At 43.2% G+C, this 23,715-nt stretch overlaps 1 protein-coding gene across 1 annotated transcript in view; it reads right to left on the bottom strand.

Annotated features, from left to right (window-relative positions):
- Window positions 1–23,715, bottom strand: part of eys (eyes shut homolog) — a 445,373-nt gene that overhangs the window by 330,414 nt on the left and 91,244 nt on the right. Inside the window, exons 9-12 of the mRNA XM_037532720.1 lie at window positions 22,925–23,064; window positions 21,618–21,781; window positions 19,482–19,735; window positions 17,003–17,107 (exon numbers count right to left, since the gene is read on the bottom strand). Coding sequence (XP_037388617.1) covers window positions 17,003–17,107; window positions 19,482–19,735; window positions 21,618–21,781; window positions 22,925–23,064 — 663 coding nt within the window. The remainder of the gene's footprint in view (window positions 1–17,002; window positions 17,108–19,481; window positions 19,736–21,617; window positions 21,782–22,924; window positions 23,065–23,715) is intronic.

Raw genomic sequence — 23,715 nt, 5'->3', positions numbered from 1 at the left:
AAACCTCATATCTCCAAAATAGTAACTTTACAGGAGAAGGAAAAAACTTACTTTCCTTTTAGTGTAAGTCAATGGAACCAGACGTCTTTCCACGTCATTCTGGCGCGTTTACTTTGGTCCATTCGTCATGAAATTTACACAGTATGTAAAGGACAACAGGTGCTTCCAAATTATTTAAAAAACTGAAAAATTACAAAAACGAAGATACAAGGTTTTGTTCCGACAGCAGCGATATATTGGTCTACAGATCAGTGGCTAGCAGTCAGGAGTTGGTGACACCACAGGGATTCCCATTGGCTCTTTCTGGAATGCATACTGATGAACAAAACTGCGAAATTGTAAACTCTATCAAACCAAAGAGGCTCTCGGAAAATCCTTCTAATACCAGCCAACTGATACATCGGTCAGACTACTGACTAACCATTTACAAATGAAATGGGAGATGAGACCTGAGGGGAATTCATTGGGATATGCCTTATTAATGAGCTACCGTAGGAAAAGGACAGTTCCCCGGGAACGTAAAAACAAATGGTGCCATTATTCTAAATCCACTCCAATAATAAGAAGTTCATTTCTAACAATGATTAATGGCAAAGAGCATTCCAAGCGCTTATACTTCTTACGTGAACGTATGGAATAAAACATTTTGGATATGCTGCCGGGACGTCAGGCAACGGTTGTGAAAGACGAACTGCGGTTTGCGACTTGTCCTTGAGAGGGTGCACGCTTAAGTGAGGCTCACTGTGGGTTGATTTCATTTACATAAGAAATCACTGACGATCTCTCATCCTGACACGTGTCAAAGAATAAGTGCAACTACAGTAATGAGGTTGCGGTTATTGATATGGTGGCGTGAACCACTGTAAAATCATCTTTCAGCCGCAGATGGTATTTTCATTTGGCGAGGTGCAGGGCTGAATAAGCGATATGAGACGGGCTGGTCTCTCCATCCTCCTGCTTGGGCGGGTTACATGCTGATGAATGCTGCAATCATGACAATCGATTTCCAAGTCGTCGTCTTATGGCAACATTTTGGATTCTGCATTTTTTATTTTATTTTTTTTTAAGGGAACATATTCTAGGGCGAAAAACAGCAGCTGATGAAACTCGGAGGACGGCTGGAGGCCTATGAGTTCGGCTTTTTCCTTATCCATCTCATTAATAACCGCATGACTTGACCTTAGCTTGCTTGATGAAGCTGACAGCTGGCTGAAAAGTTCCACTGCCCCTCAGTCCAACGCTGGGGGGCTTTCTCTCCCTCTAGCCGACACTTGGCGCTGGGCATAGTGACCCCAGACTCGTGCGCGATTGCCTCATTGCTGTTGCAGTGCTTTTCTGTGGAGGCTCTACAAGCTGTGTTTGCATTAAAATGCCAATGTGAGAATGAGTGATCCTAAAGAAGTGGGGCAGTTTAGGACACAGTGTACCTCGTTTCGCGTATCCTTCCACACACTGGACACACTACTGTAGTGGACCATAGAGGTGGACAATGAGAGTGTTATTTATCTGAAGCACCAAAACCTACTTTAGCACCAACAGCTCCCCTTGGTGGAGAACCTTCAGCTTGCTAAAAAGTGCACTACAAGACTTTGCTGGACTACGAATCTACAGCCCAGTCTCATTTCTCATTTTTACCCCTACACCTTGTTTCTGAGTGTTGCCCTTTGGAACTGAGGTACAGGGCAGTGGTTGAGATCTTCCCTCTGAAATGGGGGCCTCAAATTAAAAGAGCATCACTTCATTAACAGCCGCTCTGTAGGCGACCCTGCCCGTCTGCAGGGAAAGTTCAGCTCCTCACTGCTGGCCTTTAGTTACATTTAGGGCATCATGTGTCTTTAAAGAGGGGGGCAATTATTTATGATCACCCACCCCACTAATTCTTCAGTGATATGAAGCTGAAGTCTATTTGCCAGATTCTTGTTCAAATTGTCCTGTTCCACCTTAAAAGGAGCAGCAGTTCTGATGTCTAAGGAGCCAGGAGGTACCTGCTGCACCATTTAAGGTGGAATGGGAAATTTAGCCAGCTAGCTACTGAGGCACCAAGACAAGCACTACTAGCAGTTTTTACACTATATGTAGAAAAGGACCATAATCCACTCAAATGACAAACATTAAAAAGATATGATGGTTACTGTAATTTTTAACAGAGAAAATTCTCACATTGGTGGGTTCTCACATCGGTGTGCTCCATCTTACCGGTTTTTCTCATAACTCAATGTTTAGAGGGTCATGTAGCCCTAACACTACATCACGATGAAAAAAGTCACTTGAATGTCTTACACACTTCAAACATTCCTCAGTCAGAATTTAAGGTGGAACGGGAAAATTGGAACAAGAAGCTGGAGAATAAGAAGCGACTTCGGCCTCGTAAAGCAGCCGAACGTTGAGAGACATTTTACAATAAGCTGCTCTACTTTTGAGGAAAGTGGCTGCAGCTGAGCTGAAGCTTAAAGCAGAGTAAACCAAGTCTGTGTTTTCGTTTATACTGTTTAGCCTATACTGGACATCAACCCACACTGAGACATGATGGACGTTAAATGCTGCAGCTCCCAATGTGGCCTGGTCAAAGGACACAAAGGACAAAACGGCTCTTTTTATCATTTGGGTTGCGACTCCTGACCGGACCTGGCTTTAACAGAGCCGGACAGATTTCTCGCTCATGCAGACTGCCCGAGCGCTGCACTTACCCACCTCTAAGTTCTGCCCTTTGCGTTCCATCAACATCACGTTATAAATTAAAACGTAGAAAATCGATTTTGACATTTATAATGCATCTAAGAATCAATCTTTTCCCCCAGCCCTAGCGTTCTAGCTATGAAAGTGTAGAAGTTCTAGCCTCTACAGCCAAACAGTGCATCATGTATCGAGTGTGGGCGTGTTTGAGTTTCTTAGCTGTATTTTGCTCTGCTGGGCTGCAGGATCCAGTATTTAAACCCCTATGTAGTGCACTATGTAGGGAGCAGGGAGCCGTTTGAGACTCGGCCCCAGTGTGAGAAGAGGGCGCCGCTGGATTGGTGCTAAATAAGACTCGTGGTGTTGGTTTGGTGTCCAAAAAGTACTTATAAAGTGAAGGTTTCTGCGTTAAACAGTGCATGTTCATTGTTATTCGAGCTACTTCAGGCCATGCATTACAGTGATTTTACCACAGGAAAGGAAGTTTTAGGACATTGTGCCTAAGAACACTTGTAACGCACAGCCTCTCATGGCTTAATGCTTCGTCAACCTATAGAGTCATAGGCGTTAAACAGTGGGGCGTCTCGCACCGTCTTGCTGTTCTATCTGCCATAATCATCATTGTGTGACATGTTCACGTGAGCAGTGCTCTCTGACTGCCAGTGCCGTACAGAGGAGATACCGGTTGCCATGCCAGCTGTAGAAAATGGTTGGGCTGCCAAATATATCAGATCAAGCAAGCAATGCTTTTGCTCCGTGATCACACACACACTGTACTGTCCTTTGGGACAATCTGTAAAAAAAAAACAAAAAAATCTAAACAGCTCGCAGCAAACCGACACACGTCCGGCTCTGAATGGTTCTACTGACCTTCCTCGCATGTACAGGTAACATCCTGCCTATTTTCTGTTTTCCTGCCTTTCAGTGTGTTTCTGGCACAACCCTAGCAGGCACAGGTCCACATTCATGCCCCAGCCATTAAGCTAGTATGCTGGAATAAGGACAAACATAATTAACTCACTGTAATGTGATCGTCAGCCAGGTCGGAATCATGTTGGAGTAAAAAAAAAAAAAAAAAAATCCATACAGTCCTGTGCAAACGCTTTATTCTCATAAGCAAAGCATTTAAATGCACTTATATCAGCAGGAAGGGTGTTTCTGCTGTACAAACACCATTAGAACAAATACAAACAACATAATGAGGGACTGAGCAGCCAGTTTTGACTGAGAGCTGCGAATAATACGGGGCTTCCACACGGAGAGGTTAGGGAATGGATGAACACACTGACATACGGAACATCACATTTAGGGGGCAGTCGTGGGCTGAAGGTTGGGAAACTGGCCCTGTGACCGGAAGGTTGTCGGTTCGATCCCCAGCGCCGACAGTCCATGACGACTGAGGTGTCCTTGAGCAAGACACCTAACCCCCAATTGGCGCCGTGGATAGGGCTGCCCACCGCTCCGGGCAAGTGTGCTCACTGCCCCCTAGTGTGTGTGTGCTCACTGGTGTGGTTATGTGGTGTTTCACTTCATGGATGGGTGGAATTTCCCTGTTTGTGGGATTAAAAAAGTATCACTTATCTTACTGTACTCCTGTGAGATGTAAGGAGGTTTGGTCTGAAACGGTTCAGATGTCTTTACAGTGGTAGTTCAATAAATAAATAAACACAGACCCCACGTGGGATGACCAGACCACCACTCGCATCTGGCTGCAGCTCTAGAGACTTTAAATGAAAGAAGTTAAAGTCGAATCCCATCAAATGTTCACATTTACTGAATATTTCAGTCCTTGCGAATACAAATAAAGTCATTTAGAGCGGTTTGGTGTTAAATATTGATATTAATATGGGGCAGTCGTGGGCTGGAGGTTAGGGATCTGGCCCTGTGACCGGAAGGTCGCCGGGTTTGATCCCCAGCGCCGACAGCACATGACTGAGGTGTCCTTGAGCAAGACACCTAACCCCCAACTGCTCCCGGGCGCCGTGGATAGGGCTGCCCACTGCTCCGGGCAAGTGTGCTCACTGCCCCTAGTGTGTGTGTTCACTAGTGTGTATGTGGTGTTTCACTTCATGGAATTTCCCCGTTTGTGGAATCAAAAAAAGTATCACTATAATATTGATTGGAGATGCTCAGACGTCTTTCCAGTGGTGGTGATGGGAACCAGGCGTCGCCATGACTACAACACAGATACAGACACTTTATTTACCATCCAGAACCACCAGAGAACCGACACAAGTCTTCTGAGCTCATACTGAATGTTGATGATGGAAAATAGTGGAAAGTCATAAATGTTTTACTTGCCTCACAACACTCTGCAGATACATCTCTGCCCTTAACAGGTTTTTTTTTTAATTATCTTTTTAGACTTCTATAATTTAAAAACGAATTTTAAGAATTTTAAGTTTTAATAATTCTTCAGGCAGCAAGTTTGTACAAGTTTAATACAAAAACGTTCTGCTATGTATACGTCTGGTTCCTATCACCACCAGTGTGAACAATTCTCACTGAATTATTCAAAAATTCGAAAATCCAGGAGAATTTTCCTTTAATATTACCTGTATTTATTGTGATATCGGTGTTTTTCTACTCGAAACGGACAATTAAGTAGCTTTGTAGATGCCAAAGTGCTGTACATTTTATGGGCGGCTGTACAACCGCCTTAAGTTTCCTGAAGAACCTTGCAGTGGGTGGCTCTTTAAAGGTCCTCACCAACCGGGCCACAAACCGGTTTGAAACCCGGCCACAACAGCACCGCAGTGAGCAGCATTTTATTGCCGTCATTAATGTAATTCATGTTTCTACAGCGTTTCTTATTAAAGGCTGAACTCTTCCCATTACCTTTTAACAGAATTTTAAACACATCAGCGAACGTCACATCACAAAGCCCTGTGAGACCACGGAGGTTGCAATAAGCTGCTGAAGGAGAAGGACTGTGTAGATATTAAAAATCATCAAACAAGTAAATGTACTAATAATATAAAAACCTTATTTTTAGCCTCAACAGAACGGTACTCCTTGCAGGAAGGCAATGAAAGCTATAACAAGATAAAAAAATAGCACCATTCAATCAAAAATATGCTCAAGTTAGATATAAGAACACAATGTCTCAGGCATCAGGTACAATTAAGGCATAATGGTTGTATGTAATGGCTCTCTGGGAGGGAGCTTTCAGAGGCATGCACTCTTTAGGGAACCAACAGCGGTTCTTCTATGGCACTTCTCCAAAAGAACCCCAACAATGCAATGCAAACAGGCTTCTTTCCTTAATGTACCTCGACAAATTTCTCAGGCCTTGTTAGCTGAGCTGTAAAAGAAACTCGCGTCTCCAGATTCTGACGCTCTTTATGGCCGTTTTATGTTTTATTAGGTAAAGACATCCTTTCGGCCTGCAGATTTATGGAGCCATTGATTCCTCCTCTGGCAGCCTACCTGCTGCCTCGTATGCTAATAGGCCGCATCTGCGCTGCGGAGGCTCGCCCTGGCCGATCTGATCCATATCACATTTGTCTGGCCGGGCGCAGGCGCTGGCTGCAGGCCCCTGATGGATGGGCTCGACGATAGCCTTTGTTATAAATAAAACACAGCCACGCGGGGTAACTAATATTCGATCGATACCTGCGGTAAATAAGGCCGGCCGACGTGAGCTCCTCGATAATTGGACAAATTACAACCCTAATAAATGACCCGGGGGTCCGGTGTCGATAGTGTGCAGTAAGAACGGAGATTTTGACACTTTATCGGGTATCGTTCGGCCGATTGGCGCACAACAAATAAATAAATAAATAAGTGATCAGCTGACTTTTCATCAATCAAACTACTTTTAACCACTGAAACACAGAGCAAAGTGATGCTCTGGGTGATTTACACCCGTCATTTATTTATTTTACAGTCAAAATGACCATTTTAAAGTACAAGTTACACAGAGGCATTAATGTGATGTCAATATGTGTGTTTATGACTTCATTCCAGCTTCCGTTCTTCTCAGGAGTCTCAGTTTCAGCTCCTTGAAGAACCTGCAGACACGCCTCCAAAGTTCAGTCTTAGAAGCTGGTTGATGATTTTCTGAACTAATCAAACCCATTCAGTGGTCTGGCCTGGACTCTGGGGTGGTCAGTCCACCGTCCAGCTTCTTTGTCTGATTAGCTTTGCGTCTGTTTCCCCAAAATAAAAATATATTTCCATGCATTTTTAAAAACGTGTGTCAAGTTTGACAAACATTAAATTAATGCTTGAGGTTTAAATAGACCAGCACTTGACATCTAAGGTCTGAAAACTGTATTATTATTTTAATAATGTTGAACTCTAGGAGCTCAGTCTGAACCAGTTCTGTGGAGCGGTCTGTATATTTTTAACGGCATGTCAAATTTTCAACAAACACTTGCTACACTATGTGGCCAAAAGTGTGTGGACACCTACTCATCCAATGTTTCTACCAAACTCAAAAGTACCTCTGCTGCAGTAACAGCCTCTACTCTCTACTCTGAAGTCATCAGACACATTCAGCGGTGCTGAGGCCTGGGCTCTGGGGTGGTCAGCCCATCGTTCAGCTTCTTTCTTTGATGGGTCCGTCTCCTTTTCTCAGTGAGCTTCTTCATGATCAGCTACACGTCCTTTCAGTCCTTTCTTTCTGTTCTCTAGTTTGGGAAACTATTTTCTCAGTTATTTTTCTTTTGACTTTCTCCGTCCTCATGCAAGCGGATTATAATCCATCTAATCTCCTCTTCTGAAAAATGAGTAGCGTGCACTTAATGGCAGTTTGTACTGTAAATTAAATAAATGAAGGGTGGTCTCCAACTTTTGCACAGGTTGCAAGGTTTGGTGTGAAATGGTTCAGATATCTTTACAGCGGTGGTGATTGGAACCAGGGGTCTCTATGACTACAACACAGATATAGACATTTAGAACCTACACAAGTCTTCTGACTTCATATGGAATGTTGATGATGGGAAAAAGGCAGGAAATCTCGATTGTTTCCTTTGGGGACTATTATCCTTAGATAACATCCCTGAATGGACTTTAAAAAATAGATTTTAGGCCTTCTGTATCTCAAAAATACTGTACAAAGAACAAAGCATCAGGGAACATATTCATAACTACTTCATGTAGGAACTTTCTGTGAGGGGGCTTTTAGAGGTGGACGTCTGGTTCCTATCACCACCACTGTGAACAGCTCTGACTCGGCCAGTTCCTCTAGAACAGAGCGTTTCACACCAAACCGCTCTGAACCGCTCTGTTTACTATCTATGTATCCACCTACCAATTGGTGGAACTCCCCCTTAATCAAACTGAAAGCTGAAACTGATGAAATAAACTCCATTCGTCTGGAAATGATGTGCACATTTCACTCAAACCAATTCAGCGCATGACTTTTTTCAGAATGCAAATGCCGTAATTCTGTAAGCGCAGAGCATAAAAGGACAACCAACCTTACCAACAAATACATCATCTGCAGCTTAAAACAAATCATCCTTACAGGCTCAGGCTGCCTAAAGCTTCTCTTCCTCCATCATGTATTATGCACCGAGCCATTAATGGACGGCAAGCGCTTCCACCAAATCATAGGAGCGGTATTTAATAACCAATTGCGCGTGCAATTCACTGGGAGGTTAATGTTGCATGAAGGAATGTCATACTTACCGTGCCGCCTTGTCCAAATGGGACTTGCTGACCCAACCCACAGCCGGGAGTTACTTTCATTACCCCAAAGCACTGGAGCGCCGCGCCCGCCCCCAACAATGGCATCACACTCGGAGCCGGGCACTGTCTCAACCAGCGGGCCTGACTTACGCCTTAAAAATGCATTACACACGCAACGCTGGCACCAGCGACTGCTGCTGTCTGCCAAGTGCAATGATCTCGCCACTGCTGCGTACAGGATATAGCGCACATGGGGAAATTAATAAATAAGCAGAATCAATAAATAACCTCACATCTTTTTGTTTAGCAGTAGTCAGAACGCAGCACTTACAGAGAGTACGCCATCAACATGGTAACACACCTCTGGTCAAATTACACTTTTCTGATTACCTAAAATAATTTATCCCGTCTTCTAAAGCAGGAGTTCAACTACTACGCGCAAAGGTCCAGTTACATCAGGTCTGGATGAACTGAATAGCGATAACGGCTCTATATGATAGAATAGGGGGATTTTTCCAATAAGAACAAACAGAAACCTGCTACTACATTCCTGTGAATTACAACCTTCTCTCTGTAGTAGTCAATATAGACAGATAGAGAGACAGACAGATAGATAGACAGGTAGATAGACAGACAGACAGACAGATAGACAGACAGATAGACAGGTACAGACAGACAGACAGACAGACAAACAGACAGATAGACAGACAGATAGACAGACACAGACAGATAGATAGATAGAGATAGACAGATAGATAGACAGATAGATAGATAGATAGATAGATAGATAGATAGATAGAGAAATAGATAGACAGACAGATAGACAGACAGACAGACACAGACAGATAGATAGATAGAGATAGACAGATAGATAGACAGATAGATAGATAGATAGATAGATAGATAGATAGATAGATAGATAGAGAAATAGATAGACAGACAGATAGAGAGACAGATAGAGAGGTAGATAGACAGAGAGATAGACAGAGAGATAGAGATAGACAGAGAGATAGAGAGACAGATAGACAGACAGACAGATACAGAAATAGATAGACAGACAGATAGAGAGACAGATAGAGAGGTAGATAGACAGAGAGATAGACAGAGAGATAGAGAGACAGATAGAGAGATAGACAGACAGAGAAATAGATAGAGAGACAGATAGAGATAGACAGATAGAGAAATAGATAGAGAGACAGATAGAGATAGACAGAGAGATAGAGAGACAGATAGAGATAGACAGAGAGATAGAGAGACAGATAGACAGGTAGACAGACAGACAAACAGACAGACAGACAGACAGACAGATAGACAGACAGATAGACAGACAGACAGACAGACACAGACAGATAGATAGATAGAGATAGACAGATAGACAGATAGATAGATAGATAGATAGATAGATAGATAGATAGATAGATAGATAGATAGATAGATAGACAGACAGAGAGGTAGATAGACAGAGAGATAGACAGAGAGATAGAGATAGACAGAGAGATAGAGAGACAGATAGACAGACAGACAGATACAGAAATAGATAGACAGACAGATAGAGAGACAGATAGAGAGGTAGATAGACAGAGAGATAGACAGAGAGATAGAGATAGAGAGATAGAGAGACAGATAGACAGACAGACAGATAGAGAAATAGATAGACAGACAGATAGAGATAGACAGAGAGATAGAGAGAGAGATAGAGAGACAGATAGAGAGGTAGATAGACAGAGAGATAGACAGAGAGATAGAGAGACAGATAGAGAGATAGATAGACAGAGAAATAGATAGAGAGACAGACAGAGATAGACAGATAGAGAAATAGATAGAGAGACAGATAGAGATAGACAGAGAGATAGAGAGACAGATAGAGATAGACAGAGAGATAGAGAGACAGATAGAGATAGACAGAGAGACACATAGAGAGATAGACAGACAGAGAAATCGATAGACAGACAGATAGAGATAGACAGAGAGATAGAGAGACAGATAGAGAGATAGACAGACAGAGAAAACTTCGATTTGTCTTTTCAGTGAGGGGTGGCCAGTTACTGTCTTCTCCGACTTGCTGGACCTGGCAGCGATGGCCGCGCATGGTTTGTACACGGCATGCACGGCGTCCACAGACAGTAGGAGAGACCTGGCATAAAGAGCGCTTACACGACTTCAAACAGAGTGCGGAACTGAAAGTGTTCGATTACTAAAAATAAAATAATAATAAAATACATTTTTCCACTAAGAACAGAGAAACGTCCAGAGACGGGATTCAGACTGAAGTTTTTTATTAGCGGGCCTCTTCAGTTTATCCGTCGCTACTACGCGCCCTTGAATTAGAACTTTTAAACTGGATTCTACAGATTCTCCGCCGCGCCGTGGGATCGGTAACAGACACTCGGGTTGGAACTTCAACTTCACCTTCAAGTTGTGTGACGTTAGGTGCTTTGGGAGCTGTAGGAGCTTTATGTTGGTGCTTCCAACGCATTCCTCATCATTACCAAGACAATAGGCGTTAATCGCTCCACAGCAGGGGAGGGGGCTACACGGGGGCTGCTTTCCCTTACCAACATTTTCGTAGCTTTAGTCATTCAAGCGTTAACGGCTGAAGCATTAGTGACAGTAGATTTTCATGATCCATCTTTTTTTAGACGTACTTTTACAATCTAATGAGCGAAACTGCACAGCCATTGGCTACTGTGGTTTTTTTTATTATTTTTTTAATATTATTTTTATTTTTTTCTCATTTTTATCAGGTTTCAGTTTCCATTTCCATTCTTTTACTTCGAATTTTTGTTTTTCCAATTTTCTCCCCAATTTTAGTCGTATCCAGTTCCACCCACTACTTAGGACTCCCCCAGTCACTCGATACCACCAATATCGAGTGATTGGGGGAGGGCAAAGGCTAGGACAGGCTTCCTCTGAGACCCCTGAAGCACCATCACATCTTTTTAAACTGCTACTCACACAACATCACTGGACGGCTGGACACGCTCAGAGGGGAACGCTAACCGCTAGTGCTGTTACATCAGCTAACAGACGCCTGTGCTGGCTGGCATCGCGCTGAGGGATGGAGGGAGAGGGAGGTGCCACCCTGCCCACCCACTTTTTTCTTCCTTTTGTTTTTTTTTTTTTTTTTAACCTCTCTAACTCCTTGGAACTGCCAGTGGTTCCAAACTGCACCTGGTCATGTTCTTCATAACGTTCATATTCCATGAGCTCCATTCAGAAGCTGGGCGTCGTGTGAGGCTGTAGCTCTTCTCTCCAGTCTAATAGACGGTGACGTCATTTTAAACCCTTATAATAAAAGAAGCTGAACTTTGTTTTTCTACTGAAAGTCGACCCGTTTCCCCCCAAATCTGGGCTCTAAACTATAAACAGACGGCGTCTCTTCAGTGATCTGCTCTGGAAACATCACTTTTAGAAAACAACACAAAGAGCGGCCGAGATTTTTGGCTTTCAGCAGTGAATCGTAAGCATGTAGTGATATGTGTGATCATAAAACATGTTCTGTTAATCCGAGGGGAACTTTTACCAAAAATAAATAAATAAATAAATAAAAATGCACGTTTATTTCATGCAGTTACTGAATTGTTTGATTTGCTCTTGTAAATTCAGATGGACAAACCAAAACACACCCTGGAGAGGAAGAGGTTAAGCAAGCTATGTTGTTGTTTCACTACTCAGACAAAAATATTGAAACAGATTAACAGGTGATGAACTGACTGACCAGATGTTTAGCCTTGTAGGTGGTCTTTTGTCTTATGAGCTGCTTCTGGATGGACTGAACAAAACTGTAACACAGGTCTGCTACAAAGCCGTGCTGGCGCATGTTCAGGGCTGCTGTAAAACCGGATCTGCCTGTACTGTACAGACTGTACCGTGGTGTTCATTCACAATATACCTTCAGATAAGTAACGACATCAACAGATTCATGAGGATTTAATGCGTTACTGATTTCTATTGGTCAAGCCCACTTGACATTGGGCTTAAGGCTGTAAATTAAGGCAATAAAGCCAGAATGAGTCCATGTATTCGAAGAACTTTTGGTCAAGGTGCTCGATATGAAAGTGTAATTGACTGCGATGATTAGAGGAGGCACGAAAACAACAGCGCAGTTAGCCGGAGAATTAGGAGCGCGGATGCTCCGCCGTCCAAACTGACTGCAAAGCGACATCGACCAGCGAGTCATCTATCAAGGCAATATTTGTAGAAGGATGTGTTTCAAGCTACATTTGATACCGCGTCTCCTACAACGAAACTCATTTGAAAAATAATTAGACGCACGGTTCCGTAAACGCGCTCCCTCCTGCTGGAGGACCGCCGCGCCGCGAACCTGCGTTTTCCTTCTGGAGCAAGAGAAACGAGAACCAGCTGAAGAGAAATAATTCATAGCAAAAGGCCCCGAATGCAGATCAGACAGGACGCAGATACATAAACCCCACACCTTGCGGACGAGCGTGAAATAAACATGAATATTCAGAGGAACCAACCTGTCATATCATTTAATAATTCATGCATTTTACAGCTTTAAATGTTCACACATGAGTCAGATGTATAAAAAAACGGTAAGGCTTGCATATTTAAGCAGCAGTGGCCATAAAGTCCCATGCAGGCTCTGAGGAATATGAAATAGAACTGTGGTTTTTGGCCCTGTTATGGACGTTCGGCTGAAAAACTGATTACACATTGTTGGGGTGTGTGTACCTGTGGACCTGGAACCTAATTATGCTGAGATTTTTTCCAAATGATTCATGAACCTCAACTGATTCTTTAGGGACGGCCTAATACCCCATTACGCACGTCCGGGTTTTGCCGAGTGATTCCTAATTTGCAGTTTTGCCTGCGATATTATGGGCACGTTTTAAAGCCCTTTTTCTTGGTTCCTTCTTCTAGTGTTCGGGCTGGTAGCGGCTGACCCCGAGACAGACCCCAGCTGGTCCTCGGCCATTCGGTCCTACACACTCAGCCATTGTGTTTTACCGGTCAATCTGAAAGCTTCAGTCCTCTTTTACCTTCTCTGGTCATTATTCTCATTCCTCCCACTGCTTTTGTTTTCATCGACCAGCAGGCGAGGCTCCCTCTTTGTGTCTATTGTTTTCAACTGAAGAAATGCACTTTGCTCGCTGTTTTTGTTTGCTGGGCGCCTCGTGTTTTGTGTGTCCGGCACAGCTCAAGAAAGATCACCAAGTAGCCTGCATGATGAGCGCTTTTGTCTAGGCTGACCAATCATTTCAAAGGGAACGCAGGAGACGGCTGCAGCGACCAAGAGTCCTGAACAACGCACAAAATAGTATCTTGTCAAGTAAAATGATCTTAAATCTAATCAATACATCTAGCATTTCTCCTGGGGAGATTGTTGCAAGCTGATTAAGATGATTTCACTTACGTCCAAACAAATTTGAAGTGATTTATTAAGTAAAACTCTCTGTGTTAGCAAATGATTTAAGAAATGTAGTTGAAACCAGCTAAATTACGTGCCAGTATAGTATCATTTTTCTTGATAAAACTTCTTAACAGGTAAGAAAATGTCTAGAAATGAGATATATATATATATATATATATCTCAAAATAAGAAATATTACATAGATTTCACTTGACAATATACCATTTTTTTGCAGTGAACAGTATAATTTCATGTATTAAAATTTGCATGACAAACAAAAATCTGACCGTTTTCTACTTTAATTTGTTTAGCAGCACGCTGCCTGCTAGTTATTCGTAGATCACAGTTATATTGGCAGCCTGCAAGCAGAAAAAAAGGAATAAAAGGCCGTGCAGTGCACCTCATGTTTTTACCACCCTCAGAAAAAATGCACGTGAACCATCCTTAGAAATCTGTCCTTGCCACTGTTGCGCTTGGTTTGCTGGTCAATTTTTTCTGGTCAGTACTGCCATTTGAGTTACTTTTAGTATTTTCCATACATTCATTTTCAGGCAAAGAAAGCCAGATTTCCACAGAAACCCACTTTTTTTCTAGCATGGCGCTGGAATGTGGAGATAACTGTGCTAACAGTGATGCCACGAACAGAAAACGGGTGTTTTTTGGATTCTTATTGGTCTAACTCATCAACTGGCAGCTCATCAGCCGTTATTAGGTTACAGTTCTTCCATTTAAAACTAAAGACAATATTGTTAAATATAATAAAAATGATTTGAAAACTGTATTTTTTCAAACTGTGATTACTATGTAGGAGCTCGAACCTGGATAAAGCTGCTTAGTGACTACGTTCATTGTAAATAAGAGCAATGCAAGTATATCTGACCTGAAATGAGCACAGAATTATAAGCGAAAAATCACATCTGGACAGACAGTGGGCACATACACACAACCTATAAAGGCACCTGAAAACGACCCCACGTATCTCCGTCTTATCTAATGTCTCAGCACTGCATTTAACTTTGGCTTCTTCCCCTGTAACTCATTCAAATCTGCCTCCAGAGGAGCTGCAATGCATGCATGCCCACGTGGGACACAGCCAAATGTATCAGGGCCGTTCTCTGTGTGCCAGTGGGTTTTCTAACACTAAATAAGCTGCAACTTTACTGCTGCGACTTCTGAGCAAGACCCCAATTTTCAGATCACTGAATTCAGCTTGATATTGATTTATTTCAGAAGAGAAGCAATAAAAGTTGGCATAAATGTGAAATGTGTCCCTATTTATGTTTTCTTGCTCAGTCTGTTAGCTGGTCAGAAATCTATAAACGCAGGTACATCTGTTAATCAGGATGCAAGGATGCCCTCAAAGATCCAACTGTGGCCTTAAATAGGCTTTTTCCCATAGAAAAGGACCATATTTGCACTTTTCCAAGTCATTTTAGGCCGTTTCTTTTGGCCCATTCTTCATGAAATTTACACAAAATGTAAGGCATCTTCATATGTCAAAAACTAAAAAACGAAAATGGAGATTTCAAAAAGTTCAGGATATTTGGGGGTGAAATTTATGGAAAATGTAAAAAGTTCACGCTACAGTGATGTTATATCATGAAAGTAGGGTGTTTCAGTAGAAGCGTGCGGTGGTGATTTACTCAGCTCAAACAATTTACTGAAATCAAAGCGACAGCAGTGGTGGGTAAACCCCAACAAACAGTCTCAATGTCTCAATAACTCGTCATGCGCCCTTCAGCATCAATTACAGCTTGATAACAACGTCTCATGCTGTTCACAAGTACAGAGTTACGAGCCTCTACACGGCGACTCGGCTGATCCCATAGGTTTTCTATGGGATTGAGGTCTGGAGAAAGTGCAGGCCACTCTATTTAAGGTACCCCAGTCTCCAGCAGCCGTTCCCTAATGATGCCACCTCGATGAGCTGGAGCATCGTTGTCCATGAAGATCAAATGAGGCCTGTGTTGTTCTTGCAGAGCCACAATGACTGGATTAATGATGTTATTCAGTAGTTTGGGCCACTGGGTCACTGTACGTTTCACAGTGTAGGGCAGTTCTGTACTGACCAGACACACCCGCCCACACTGTAACACCACCACCACCACCACCACCACCACCACCACCACCTCGCCGTCAAGGAGCACAATCGTTGGATTATGGTTAAAATATGTTCCTCAACTAAAAGGTACTGAAGACTTGATGGAGTGCACACATCAAAATAGATGAAAAGCAAGATCGCCTTTTGGCTCAGCTGTCACACATTCAACCAGTCCTCAGACAGACAAGACCTGCATTCTCCAGAATCCTCTGGGGAATCACGAGGCGGAGCGGATTCCCTCACTCCCACTACCAGACTCGAACTCTATTACCCAGATTCCTCAGTAAAGTCACATGACTCCAAAACACTCTGCTGTGTTTACTGGAACTGACCCATGCCTCTCTCCTGACGACGCTCTGCCTCCCTGATTCTACAAGTCTGCTTTCTGGTTGCACATTACATCAGCATTAAACGGTTAAGCCATCACATGCTTTTCCTTTAAAATGTGCTCCAAATGTTGCAGCTCTCGGAAAAGCGTTTGGCCATTTCCAAAAACCATAATGCATGTGGAGCCATTCGTCAGCCAAACGCAGCTGCTAAAGCTTCATCTTTGCTGGGAAACCAACTCGCCTCCCTCGCCCTGATGGACTACAGGGCCGTGTTGCCAGGACGAGGTGAAAAACGAGGCATTACGGCCGAGAAGAAGGCCAGAGTGAGGCCTTTATAACGAGCTTTCCTGGTATATTTGTTAACCCTACCAAGACCTAATCACATCCCACTTGCCTAAGTGAATTTCCACGAGGCCAAAGAGATCAAGCGCACCTAAATCACATCTGCCTCTGAACTCGCACCAGCCGGGGAACCTAAACCTGACAGGACGGCTCGCCTGTTTTCTTTCACCATCGGGTTTAAGAGGGGTCCTTTTAACCAAGGCTGGAAAATTTACACTGATGGGCTGCTGTGTTTTCCTGCCCTGAGGACATCACATCTTCATCATGTATCGGAGATGGAGTCCACGTTTCTTAGAAAAGGACAAATATAAACAGCCCTGCGTATCCACGTCTGCACAACCTCATAAGTGGGCTCTTTCACATGGATGTGGAGTGATTGCTTATACGCAGAGGCGGGCCCCGCTCCGGCGCTGTCATTTTTCAGAAACAAACCCCCCCATTCCGAGCTCAATCAATCAGCGGCGTTACACGTACAGAAGCGCGGCCGTGTGTACACGGCTCAGAAACATGCGCGCTTAGTGGAAGAGCATGGTGGACCGTACTTACCAAGTGGACAGATACAAATGTAGTCATCGATCAGATCCACGCATGAACCTCCATTAAGGCAAGGCATCGACCAGCAGTCGTTCGTATTCTCCGAGCAGGTCCGACCTGCGGGTGGGACGGAACAGAAGGAATTGTACGGTCGAACTCTCGAAAGCCATTAAAAAAGGTCAAATTAGAACGAAATCCAAGTAGCAAGATTTTGCTGTAGGTCTCACCTACTCAAATCTTGAGAAATATTACTGACTGTGGTTAGAATATATCAATTATTATTGCCAGAACACACTTAGATGTGCAGTACAAATGCTTGATTATTTTCCCAGTGTTTTTTTTTTCCCAGTACTAGATAAAGCACATTGAGTACACTCTTAAAAAATATGGATTTTCAAGGGTTCTTCAGTCAAGATCACGGTTCTGTATAAATCCATCAACACTCAAAGGACCACCTGCATGATTAAAAGGCTCTTTGTATGGTGAAATGGTTCTTTAGACTGGTGGAGAAAGTGTTGTACAGGGTTCTGCATAGAAATTTTTTGACCTGCATGACCAGGTCTTCCAGCTTGGTTGTGCTGGTCATGCAGGTCCTCCTGCTTGGTTGTGCTGGTCATGCAGGTCCTCCAGCTTGCTTGTGTTGGTCATGCAGGTGTTCCAGCTTGGCTCAGCTGGTCATGCAGGTCTTCCAGCTTGGCTCAGCTGGTCATGCAGGTCTTCCAGCTTGGCCCAGGCAGGTCTTGCAACTTGTCTGAGTTGGTCATGCAGGTCTTTCAGTTCGCTTGATTTGGTTATGCAGCTCCTCCAGCTTGGTTGAGTTGGTTATGCAGCTCCTCCAGCTTGGCTGAGTTGGTCATGCATGTCTTCTAAGTTTGGTTGACTTGGTTATGCAGATCCTCTAGCTTGGTTCAGCTAATCATGAAGGTCTTCCAGCTTGGTAAATGTGTTGGTATTTTGAGCAATACTGTAAATATGATACTGAATTTTGGTTTAAATAAATTCACATCTGAGCTTCAGCTAATTAATTCATTCCTTAGCTGAACAAAGTCCGAGAAACACCAAACGCTTGGTCAGCATTCTCGTCTGATGTAGCTAGCAACTGGAAATGCTTAATATTTTTTCTGTTGTTGCACAAATATATAGATTGCCTGGACCACAGACTTTGGCAGCTAAAAGGCAAATCATGATTTAATGAAACAAGTGTCCATTAAACTGTCCCTCCTCTACCTAGGTAACAATTACTATACCAGTGGGAAGCAGCTGTCCTCCTGATATTCCATCTCTCTGGCAATCCAAACACTCAGAAGCTCCAAAAACACCTCCTTCTGCTGGTAAAGACCTTCTGAATAAAACTCTGGCTGATGAGCGCAGGTGAGGCCATTTAGGGGCGGAACAAACCTCTGAAGGAAGATCTCCAGGAGGCTGCTTGGTGACCACTGCAGAATGTTTCAAGGGGCTTATTAGGCTTCCTCTCACTGCAACAAGCTAAGAGGGAAAATCCAACTACAGAGACGGTCGTTATGTCTGCGTTAGCATCCATATCCGTCACGTTTCGCTCTCCCTGAAGAGAACAAACACACATCTGTCTGTCTCAAAATGCAAAACTGAAGGCCTCTGTATTAGTGATGCACAAATGAACTGCATATTTGCATATTCCCTTTAAACAAACCTAATCACGATGCTTTCATTTCCCCGGTATTTGTTGGAAAAACAATAATTTGTTTATTAGCTTATTGCTGTCATAATTATGTTTATTAGCTCACTGCTGTCATAATTATGGCTGTTATAATGTGTCATCTCCATAATTACACTTTCTCTCCAATCCGGTTCAACCTAAGCAGCCGCCAACAGTCATAGAACTACCGCACACTTAGTGCATCACACATGAAATGTAATGATTAGTTCGCATGATTGAGTTCTTTATGTGCTTCTGGAGCTCCTGCACTGCGAGAGGCGGGGGAAATTGCTCTGAGGTAGTTGCCTGTGATTTGTCGGGGTTGTCCTACTTTATATGGCTTTCCACATCATTCAGGACTTCAGAACATGGACAAAGGACGTTCACTGGAAAGTGAATCAAATTAAATCAATCAAAATACCTAGAAAACAGAGCAAGACCTGGCCTAAAGCACCCAAATTAAGCGAGAAAAACCATCTAATAAAAGTATCTGGAACAAAGCCCTTAGGCCTTCTTGCGCTTTCCCCTGCACCGTTTTATTTACTGTTTTATTTCTATTTATTTTTGTATCCTAATCCTCACTATATTTGGTCTGTTGTGCATAAATACCTGTTTTAATGAATATCACACAGCTATAGCTAAATTGGTTAAAATCAGGTTTAAAAATTCAGATTTTTTGTGTTCACACAGCTCTGAAAAACTGTGGTCCACTTTTACCCTACAATGTAACTGTGGCCTCAACTACTGTATCCTCTTTTCCTCTCATTTAGGACCTCAGCGCCACCCAGAGGCCACTCCTAGAAGTGCCAAGCTCACCTTCAAAGCCAGAGGCGCAGAGACACCAGTAATTGGCGACAGAGTCCACGCAGGTGGCGCCGTTGGCACATGGTGAACTCCTGCATTCGTCGGTTTGGGTTTCACACAGCACCCCCTCGTATCCCACCATGCACCGGCAGGTGTAGTTGTGCCGATGGCCCAGGCAGACCCCGTGCTCTGAGCACTCATGGCCCAGGCAGTGGTCAATGCTGAGCTCGCAGTGGACGCCGGTGTATCCACGGTCACACCGACAACTGCAGGTGCATAAAAATGAGCATGTTTTTAACGGAATCACGTACCTCAGTGTTGAGGGAGGCATGAAAAAGAAATAAATAACTGGATCTAATAGATGCTTTGTGTTTATGACGGAGTCACAGTTTTGCCTAAATCTGCCTCGAGTGAATCTGAGTCAGGGTGAACATTGCTGTTGAAATAAAATGACTCGTTTCACATTCATAAAACCATGAATAGCCAATAATAAGCACATTATTCTTACTGATACCACAGACCGCTGTTGCAAAGGTGTTGCTTTTGATGAGATACTATTATGCATTTTTCCTGATTTTATACTTCCCTCTGCAGTCCACTCAGGACGAATATGACAGCACCAAAATCAGCTGTTATTCATCTTTATCTTTAGAATAACATAATTATATATAAGCAGGAGTCCTTAGGGGACATACTGCCTTGAGGCAACATTATGCACCAAAGGCAAGAAATGATAGTGTTACACAGAAAACCAGAATTTTTATCTAAAAATTTGGTGCGAAACTGAGTAACGATTTTTGATCTTTAAACACTATCAAATGTTCTAAAAACAAACCAATTGTTATTTTTAAAGAAACCATATTCACATAATAAAACCTTCAAAGTATTTTTTGATTTCTTGAACGTCAAATTATCGTTTAAAATCATGAAACTAAAAACTACGTAAACTTATAATTTGTGTTTATAGTCTCTCCGGCTGGTTTCCTGATACGTTTAATCTGCAGTGAGAAACTGACAAACACTAAAAAGTCACGAAGCTGAAGTCAGTTTCTCGTTTGCCAGCATCTTGTTAGAATTTCCCCGTTCCACCTTAAACGCTGCAGCAGTTACCTTCTGCCACCTCAGGCCCCATTTAAGGTGGAACGGGAGAATTCAAACAAGAAGCTGGAGAACAAGAAGCGACTTGCAGAAAAGTCGAACGCTGAGAGACGTTTTACATGAAACTGATCTTGAGGAAAAGTTTCCTGCTGGAGATGTGAGAAAAGCTGCTCTCGCTGAGCTGAAGCTGAAAGCAAGTCTGCGTTTTTCGTTTATATTTTATAGTTTTAGCCTAAACTAGTACATTAGAACATGAGACAGATTTACAGCTAAGACGGTAAAATGGACATTCAGTCCTGTGGCTCCCAAGGTGGTTCGATTTTCGTTGAAAGGCCAAAGAGGCTCCTCTTAACATTTGTGCTGCCGACCCCTGGACTAGGGGGTGAATGATATGTTTTGAAACTTTTACAATGTTTATGTAGTACGTCACACTTTTACTGCAAAAAGTAATAAAAATTCAGCTCTCCGCCGTCATGAATATGTAAAAACTGGATACAGCCGTTTTTTTTCTCAGCTTATTTTCAATATTTCCATACTTTGCAGATACAGTTGAATACAGAGGTTTGAACGCCCCTGGTGAAAACTGATGTTCTGTTGATGTTCTAAGCGTAATTAAGTTCAACACATCGTCTACAGAGAACACACTTCCACACGTTTTAATACACAGTTATGGTTTATTTGCTGATCTCAACCAAATCTTAAAAAATGGTGTGTGCAACAGGCACATCGTTTATGTTTTATTTTTCCCAATAAATCAAGGTAACAGGAAGAGAAATGCCAGTGCCCTGTGGAGGATGTGTGTGGGCTATTTTCACAAGTTCAACAAAACCTGGAATTTGACCGAGGTGTTTAGAACGTGTGCATATGGCTGTATGATCTGCATTGACTGCGCTATGTTCTGAAACTCTATATAAATACAGTATACAGAACCTTGCATGACGCTCAATGCCCATTAGTTCAGATACACTGTGTATTTTTGGAGCATAATCTTTGTTTGTTTTGACGTTTGCAGGTGTCTTTGTGGCTTGTATATTTTTAACACCCACTCACCTGTACCCACCAACCTCATCTACGCAAGTGGCTCCATTCTGACACCGGTGCAGCGCACACTCGTTGATATTGACCAAGCAGTTTGGGCCCGTCCAGCCAGGTGCGCACACGCAGCTGTAACTGGCGCCGCTGCTGAGGAAACATCGCCCCCTGTTGGCGCAAGGCTGTGGAGATCACGGAGAACTATAAATATTTAATTACCCATGATCATATACCAAAATGCCTCATTTAAATATGCACATATATGCAGATGTGATTCGGAGACAACACAGGTGTTTTCATTAAAAGACGCTGAATATTCATGTGAAGCTGATGTTTTTTTAATTGTTATTGCTATCAGCAGAGGTTATTGACATGATTAAAAGTCCCCTGACTGATCTCACATTCCTCAAAGTCACATACGCACTAAGTTGCCCTCAGGGGTTGCGCAGTTATTCAGCATTAAAAGCTCAACACGCAGTTTATTGCTAGTAAACAAACATTTCCACCGACATGAACCAACACTTCTCCGTCGACAGCGGAGAGCCTCCATCTCCTTAAACCAGATGTTTTCAACCTGCCTATGAGGACAAAATGTGGGACAGCATCTTTAAGACAATCTGTAACGGCTCTCATTTGCATATGAAACACCAGGGCTGATTAATGCTAATGAGCTAAACCACTTTAAAGGGTGATAACCACGGAGGTGATGTCAACACATCACTGCGCTCTTCCCTCCGACTCTTTAGCCCAGTGACGTCTCTAGTTGTAGCCTCAGCTTGAGGGGACGTCAGCCAGCTACCTAGGTTACTAGCTAGGCCTGTCATAAATATTATGTAATTGCCGACCGAAGTCTTTTTTGTTATTAGATTTCATAGTTATCTTAAGCTGTAATTGGGTTTTATTATTACTTAATATAATACAGCATATAATGAATAACAGATTTTATGTAGTATAGTACAGAGATCACTAATAGCCGGACCGCAGTCTGAGTCCGGACCACGGCGCCATCCTGTGTGGACCCGGACCTATAACAGATTAAACTATGGAGAATTATTTAATTTAGACAGGGTGGTCCTGTTTTAATTGGTGTAACTTTACTAGCCTTTACGGTAGCTTTAGTGGCCAGAGCCTCAGACCAATCACATGTGCTGTAAGTCTCTAAAGTTGCAGCCAGATGCGAATGGTGGTCAGGTCATCCCACGCGGGGTCTGTGTTTATTTATTTATTGAACTACTTTCCTGCAAATGACCTCTAAAGCACTGGGAGTTTATCTGCAACCAAACTGGCAATATGATATTGGGGACCCTGAGATCTAGACGACCCACCTGTACGGTGTGGGGGCACGGCCTGCGGCACGTATAGCGCAGGTCTTCAGATGCGTCCACGCACACCATCCCCGCAGGGCAGGTAACGTTCAGCAGCGTGCACGCGTTCACGTCCACCTCGCAGTCCGGCCCAACGAATCCTGCAAGGCAGTGAGACAGAGGCTGTTGAAGAGCTGACTGAACGAGGAAGGAGTGTCTGATCATCAGGTCCAACAAGCATACAAGCAAAACGATGAGAGGTTAAGACGCTTCCTATTTGTTAATTGCCGTTTCTCGATTTTGCATAACCCCTCAATCAGCGTGCTGCAATCAATGCACGGCAGTCAAGAAATGAGGCTCGGAGATCCAAACCGGTTCAGCGGGTGATAAAATGAACTCGGCGTGAACTCGGCTACACCGAGGCGCGACTGAGGCAGAGACCGTGCATTAAGAAGCTGATAATGATGCTGTCTAACAGTTCTGATGGAGATCTGGGCTGTAAACCTGCTATGAGCTGACAATCACCCTGAGAAGGAACTGCAGCAGGCAGACGGACACGCTAGAAATAGTTGAAAGGCTTTCTGAACGGGGTCCAGGCTGGCTTACTTTAGGCCGACCTGCATATGAAGAAAAATGAATAAATAAAATAAAATCGACACTTCAATACTGGATTTTCTTATCAGCGAGGCAGGGAGAGGGTGGCTGTAGATATGACAGCTGCCATAGACGCTGAATAGCGCTGGATCTTGCAGGGACGATGTATAGAAAGGCAGAAATTATGATAAAGCGGCGTCTTTGAGGAGCTTTTTAAA

The sequence above is a fragment of the Pygocentrus nattereri genome, chromosome 22, assembly GCF_015220715.1.
Source record: "Pygocentrus nattereri isolate fPygNat1 chromosome 22, fPygNat1.pri, whole genome shotgun sequence".
NCBI lineage: Eukaryota > Metazoa > Chordata > Actinopteri > Characiformes > Serrasalmidae > Pygocentrus > Pygocentrus nattereri.
The sequence above is the reverse complement of the archived record's forward strand: the minus strand, read 5'-3'. Positions and strand labels throughout refer to the sequence as shown.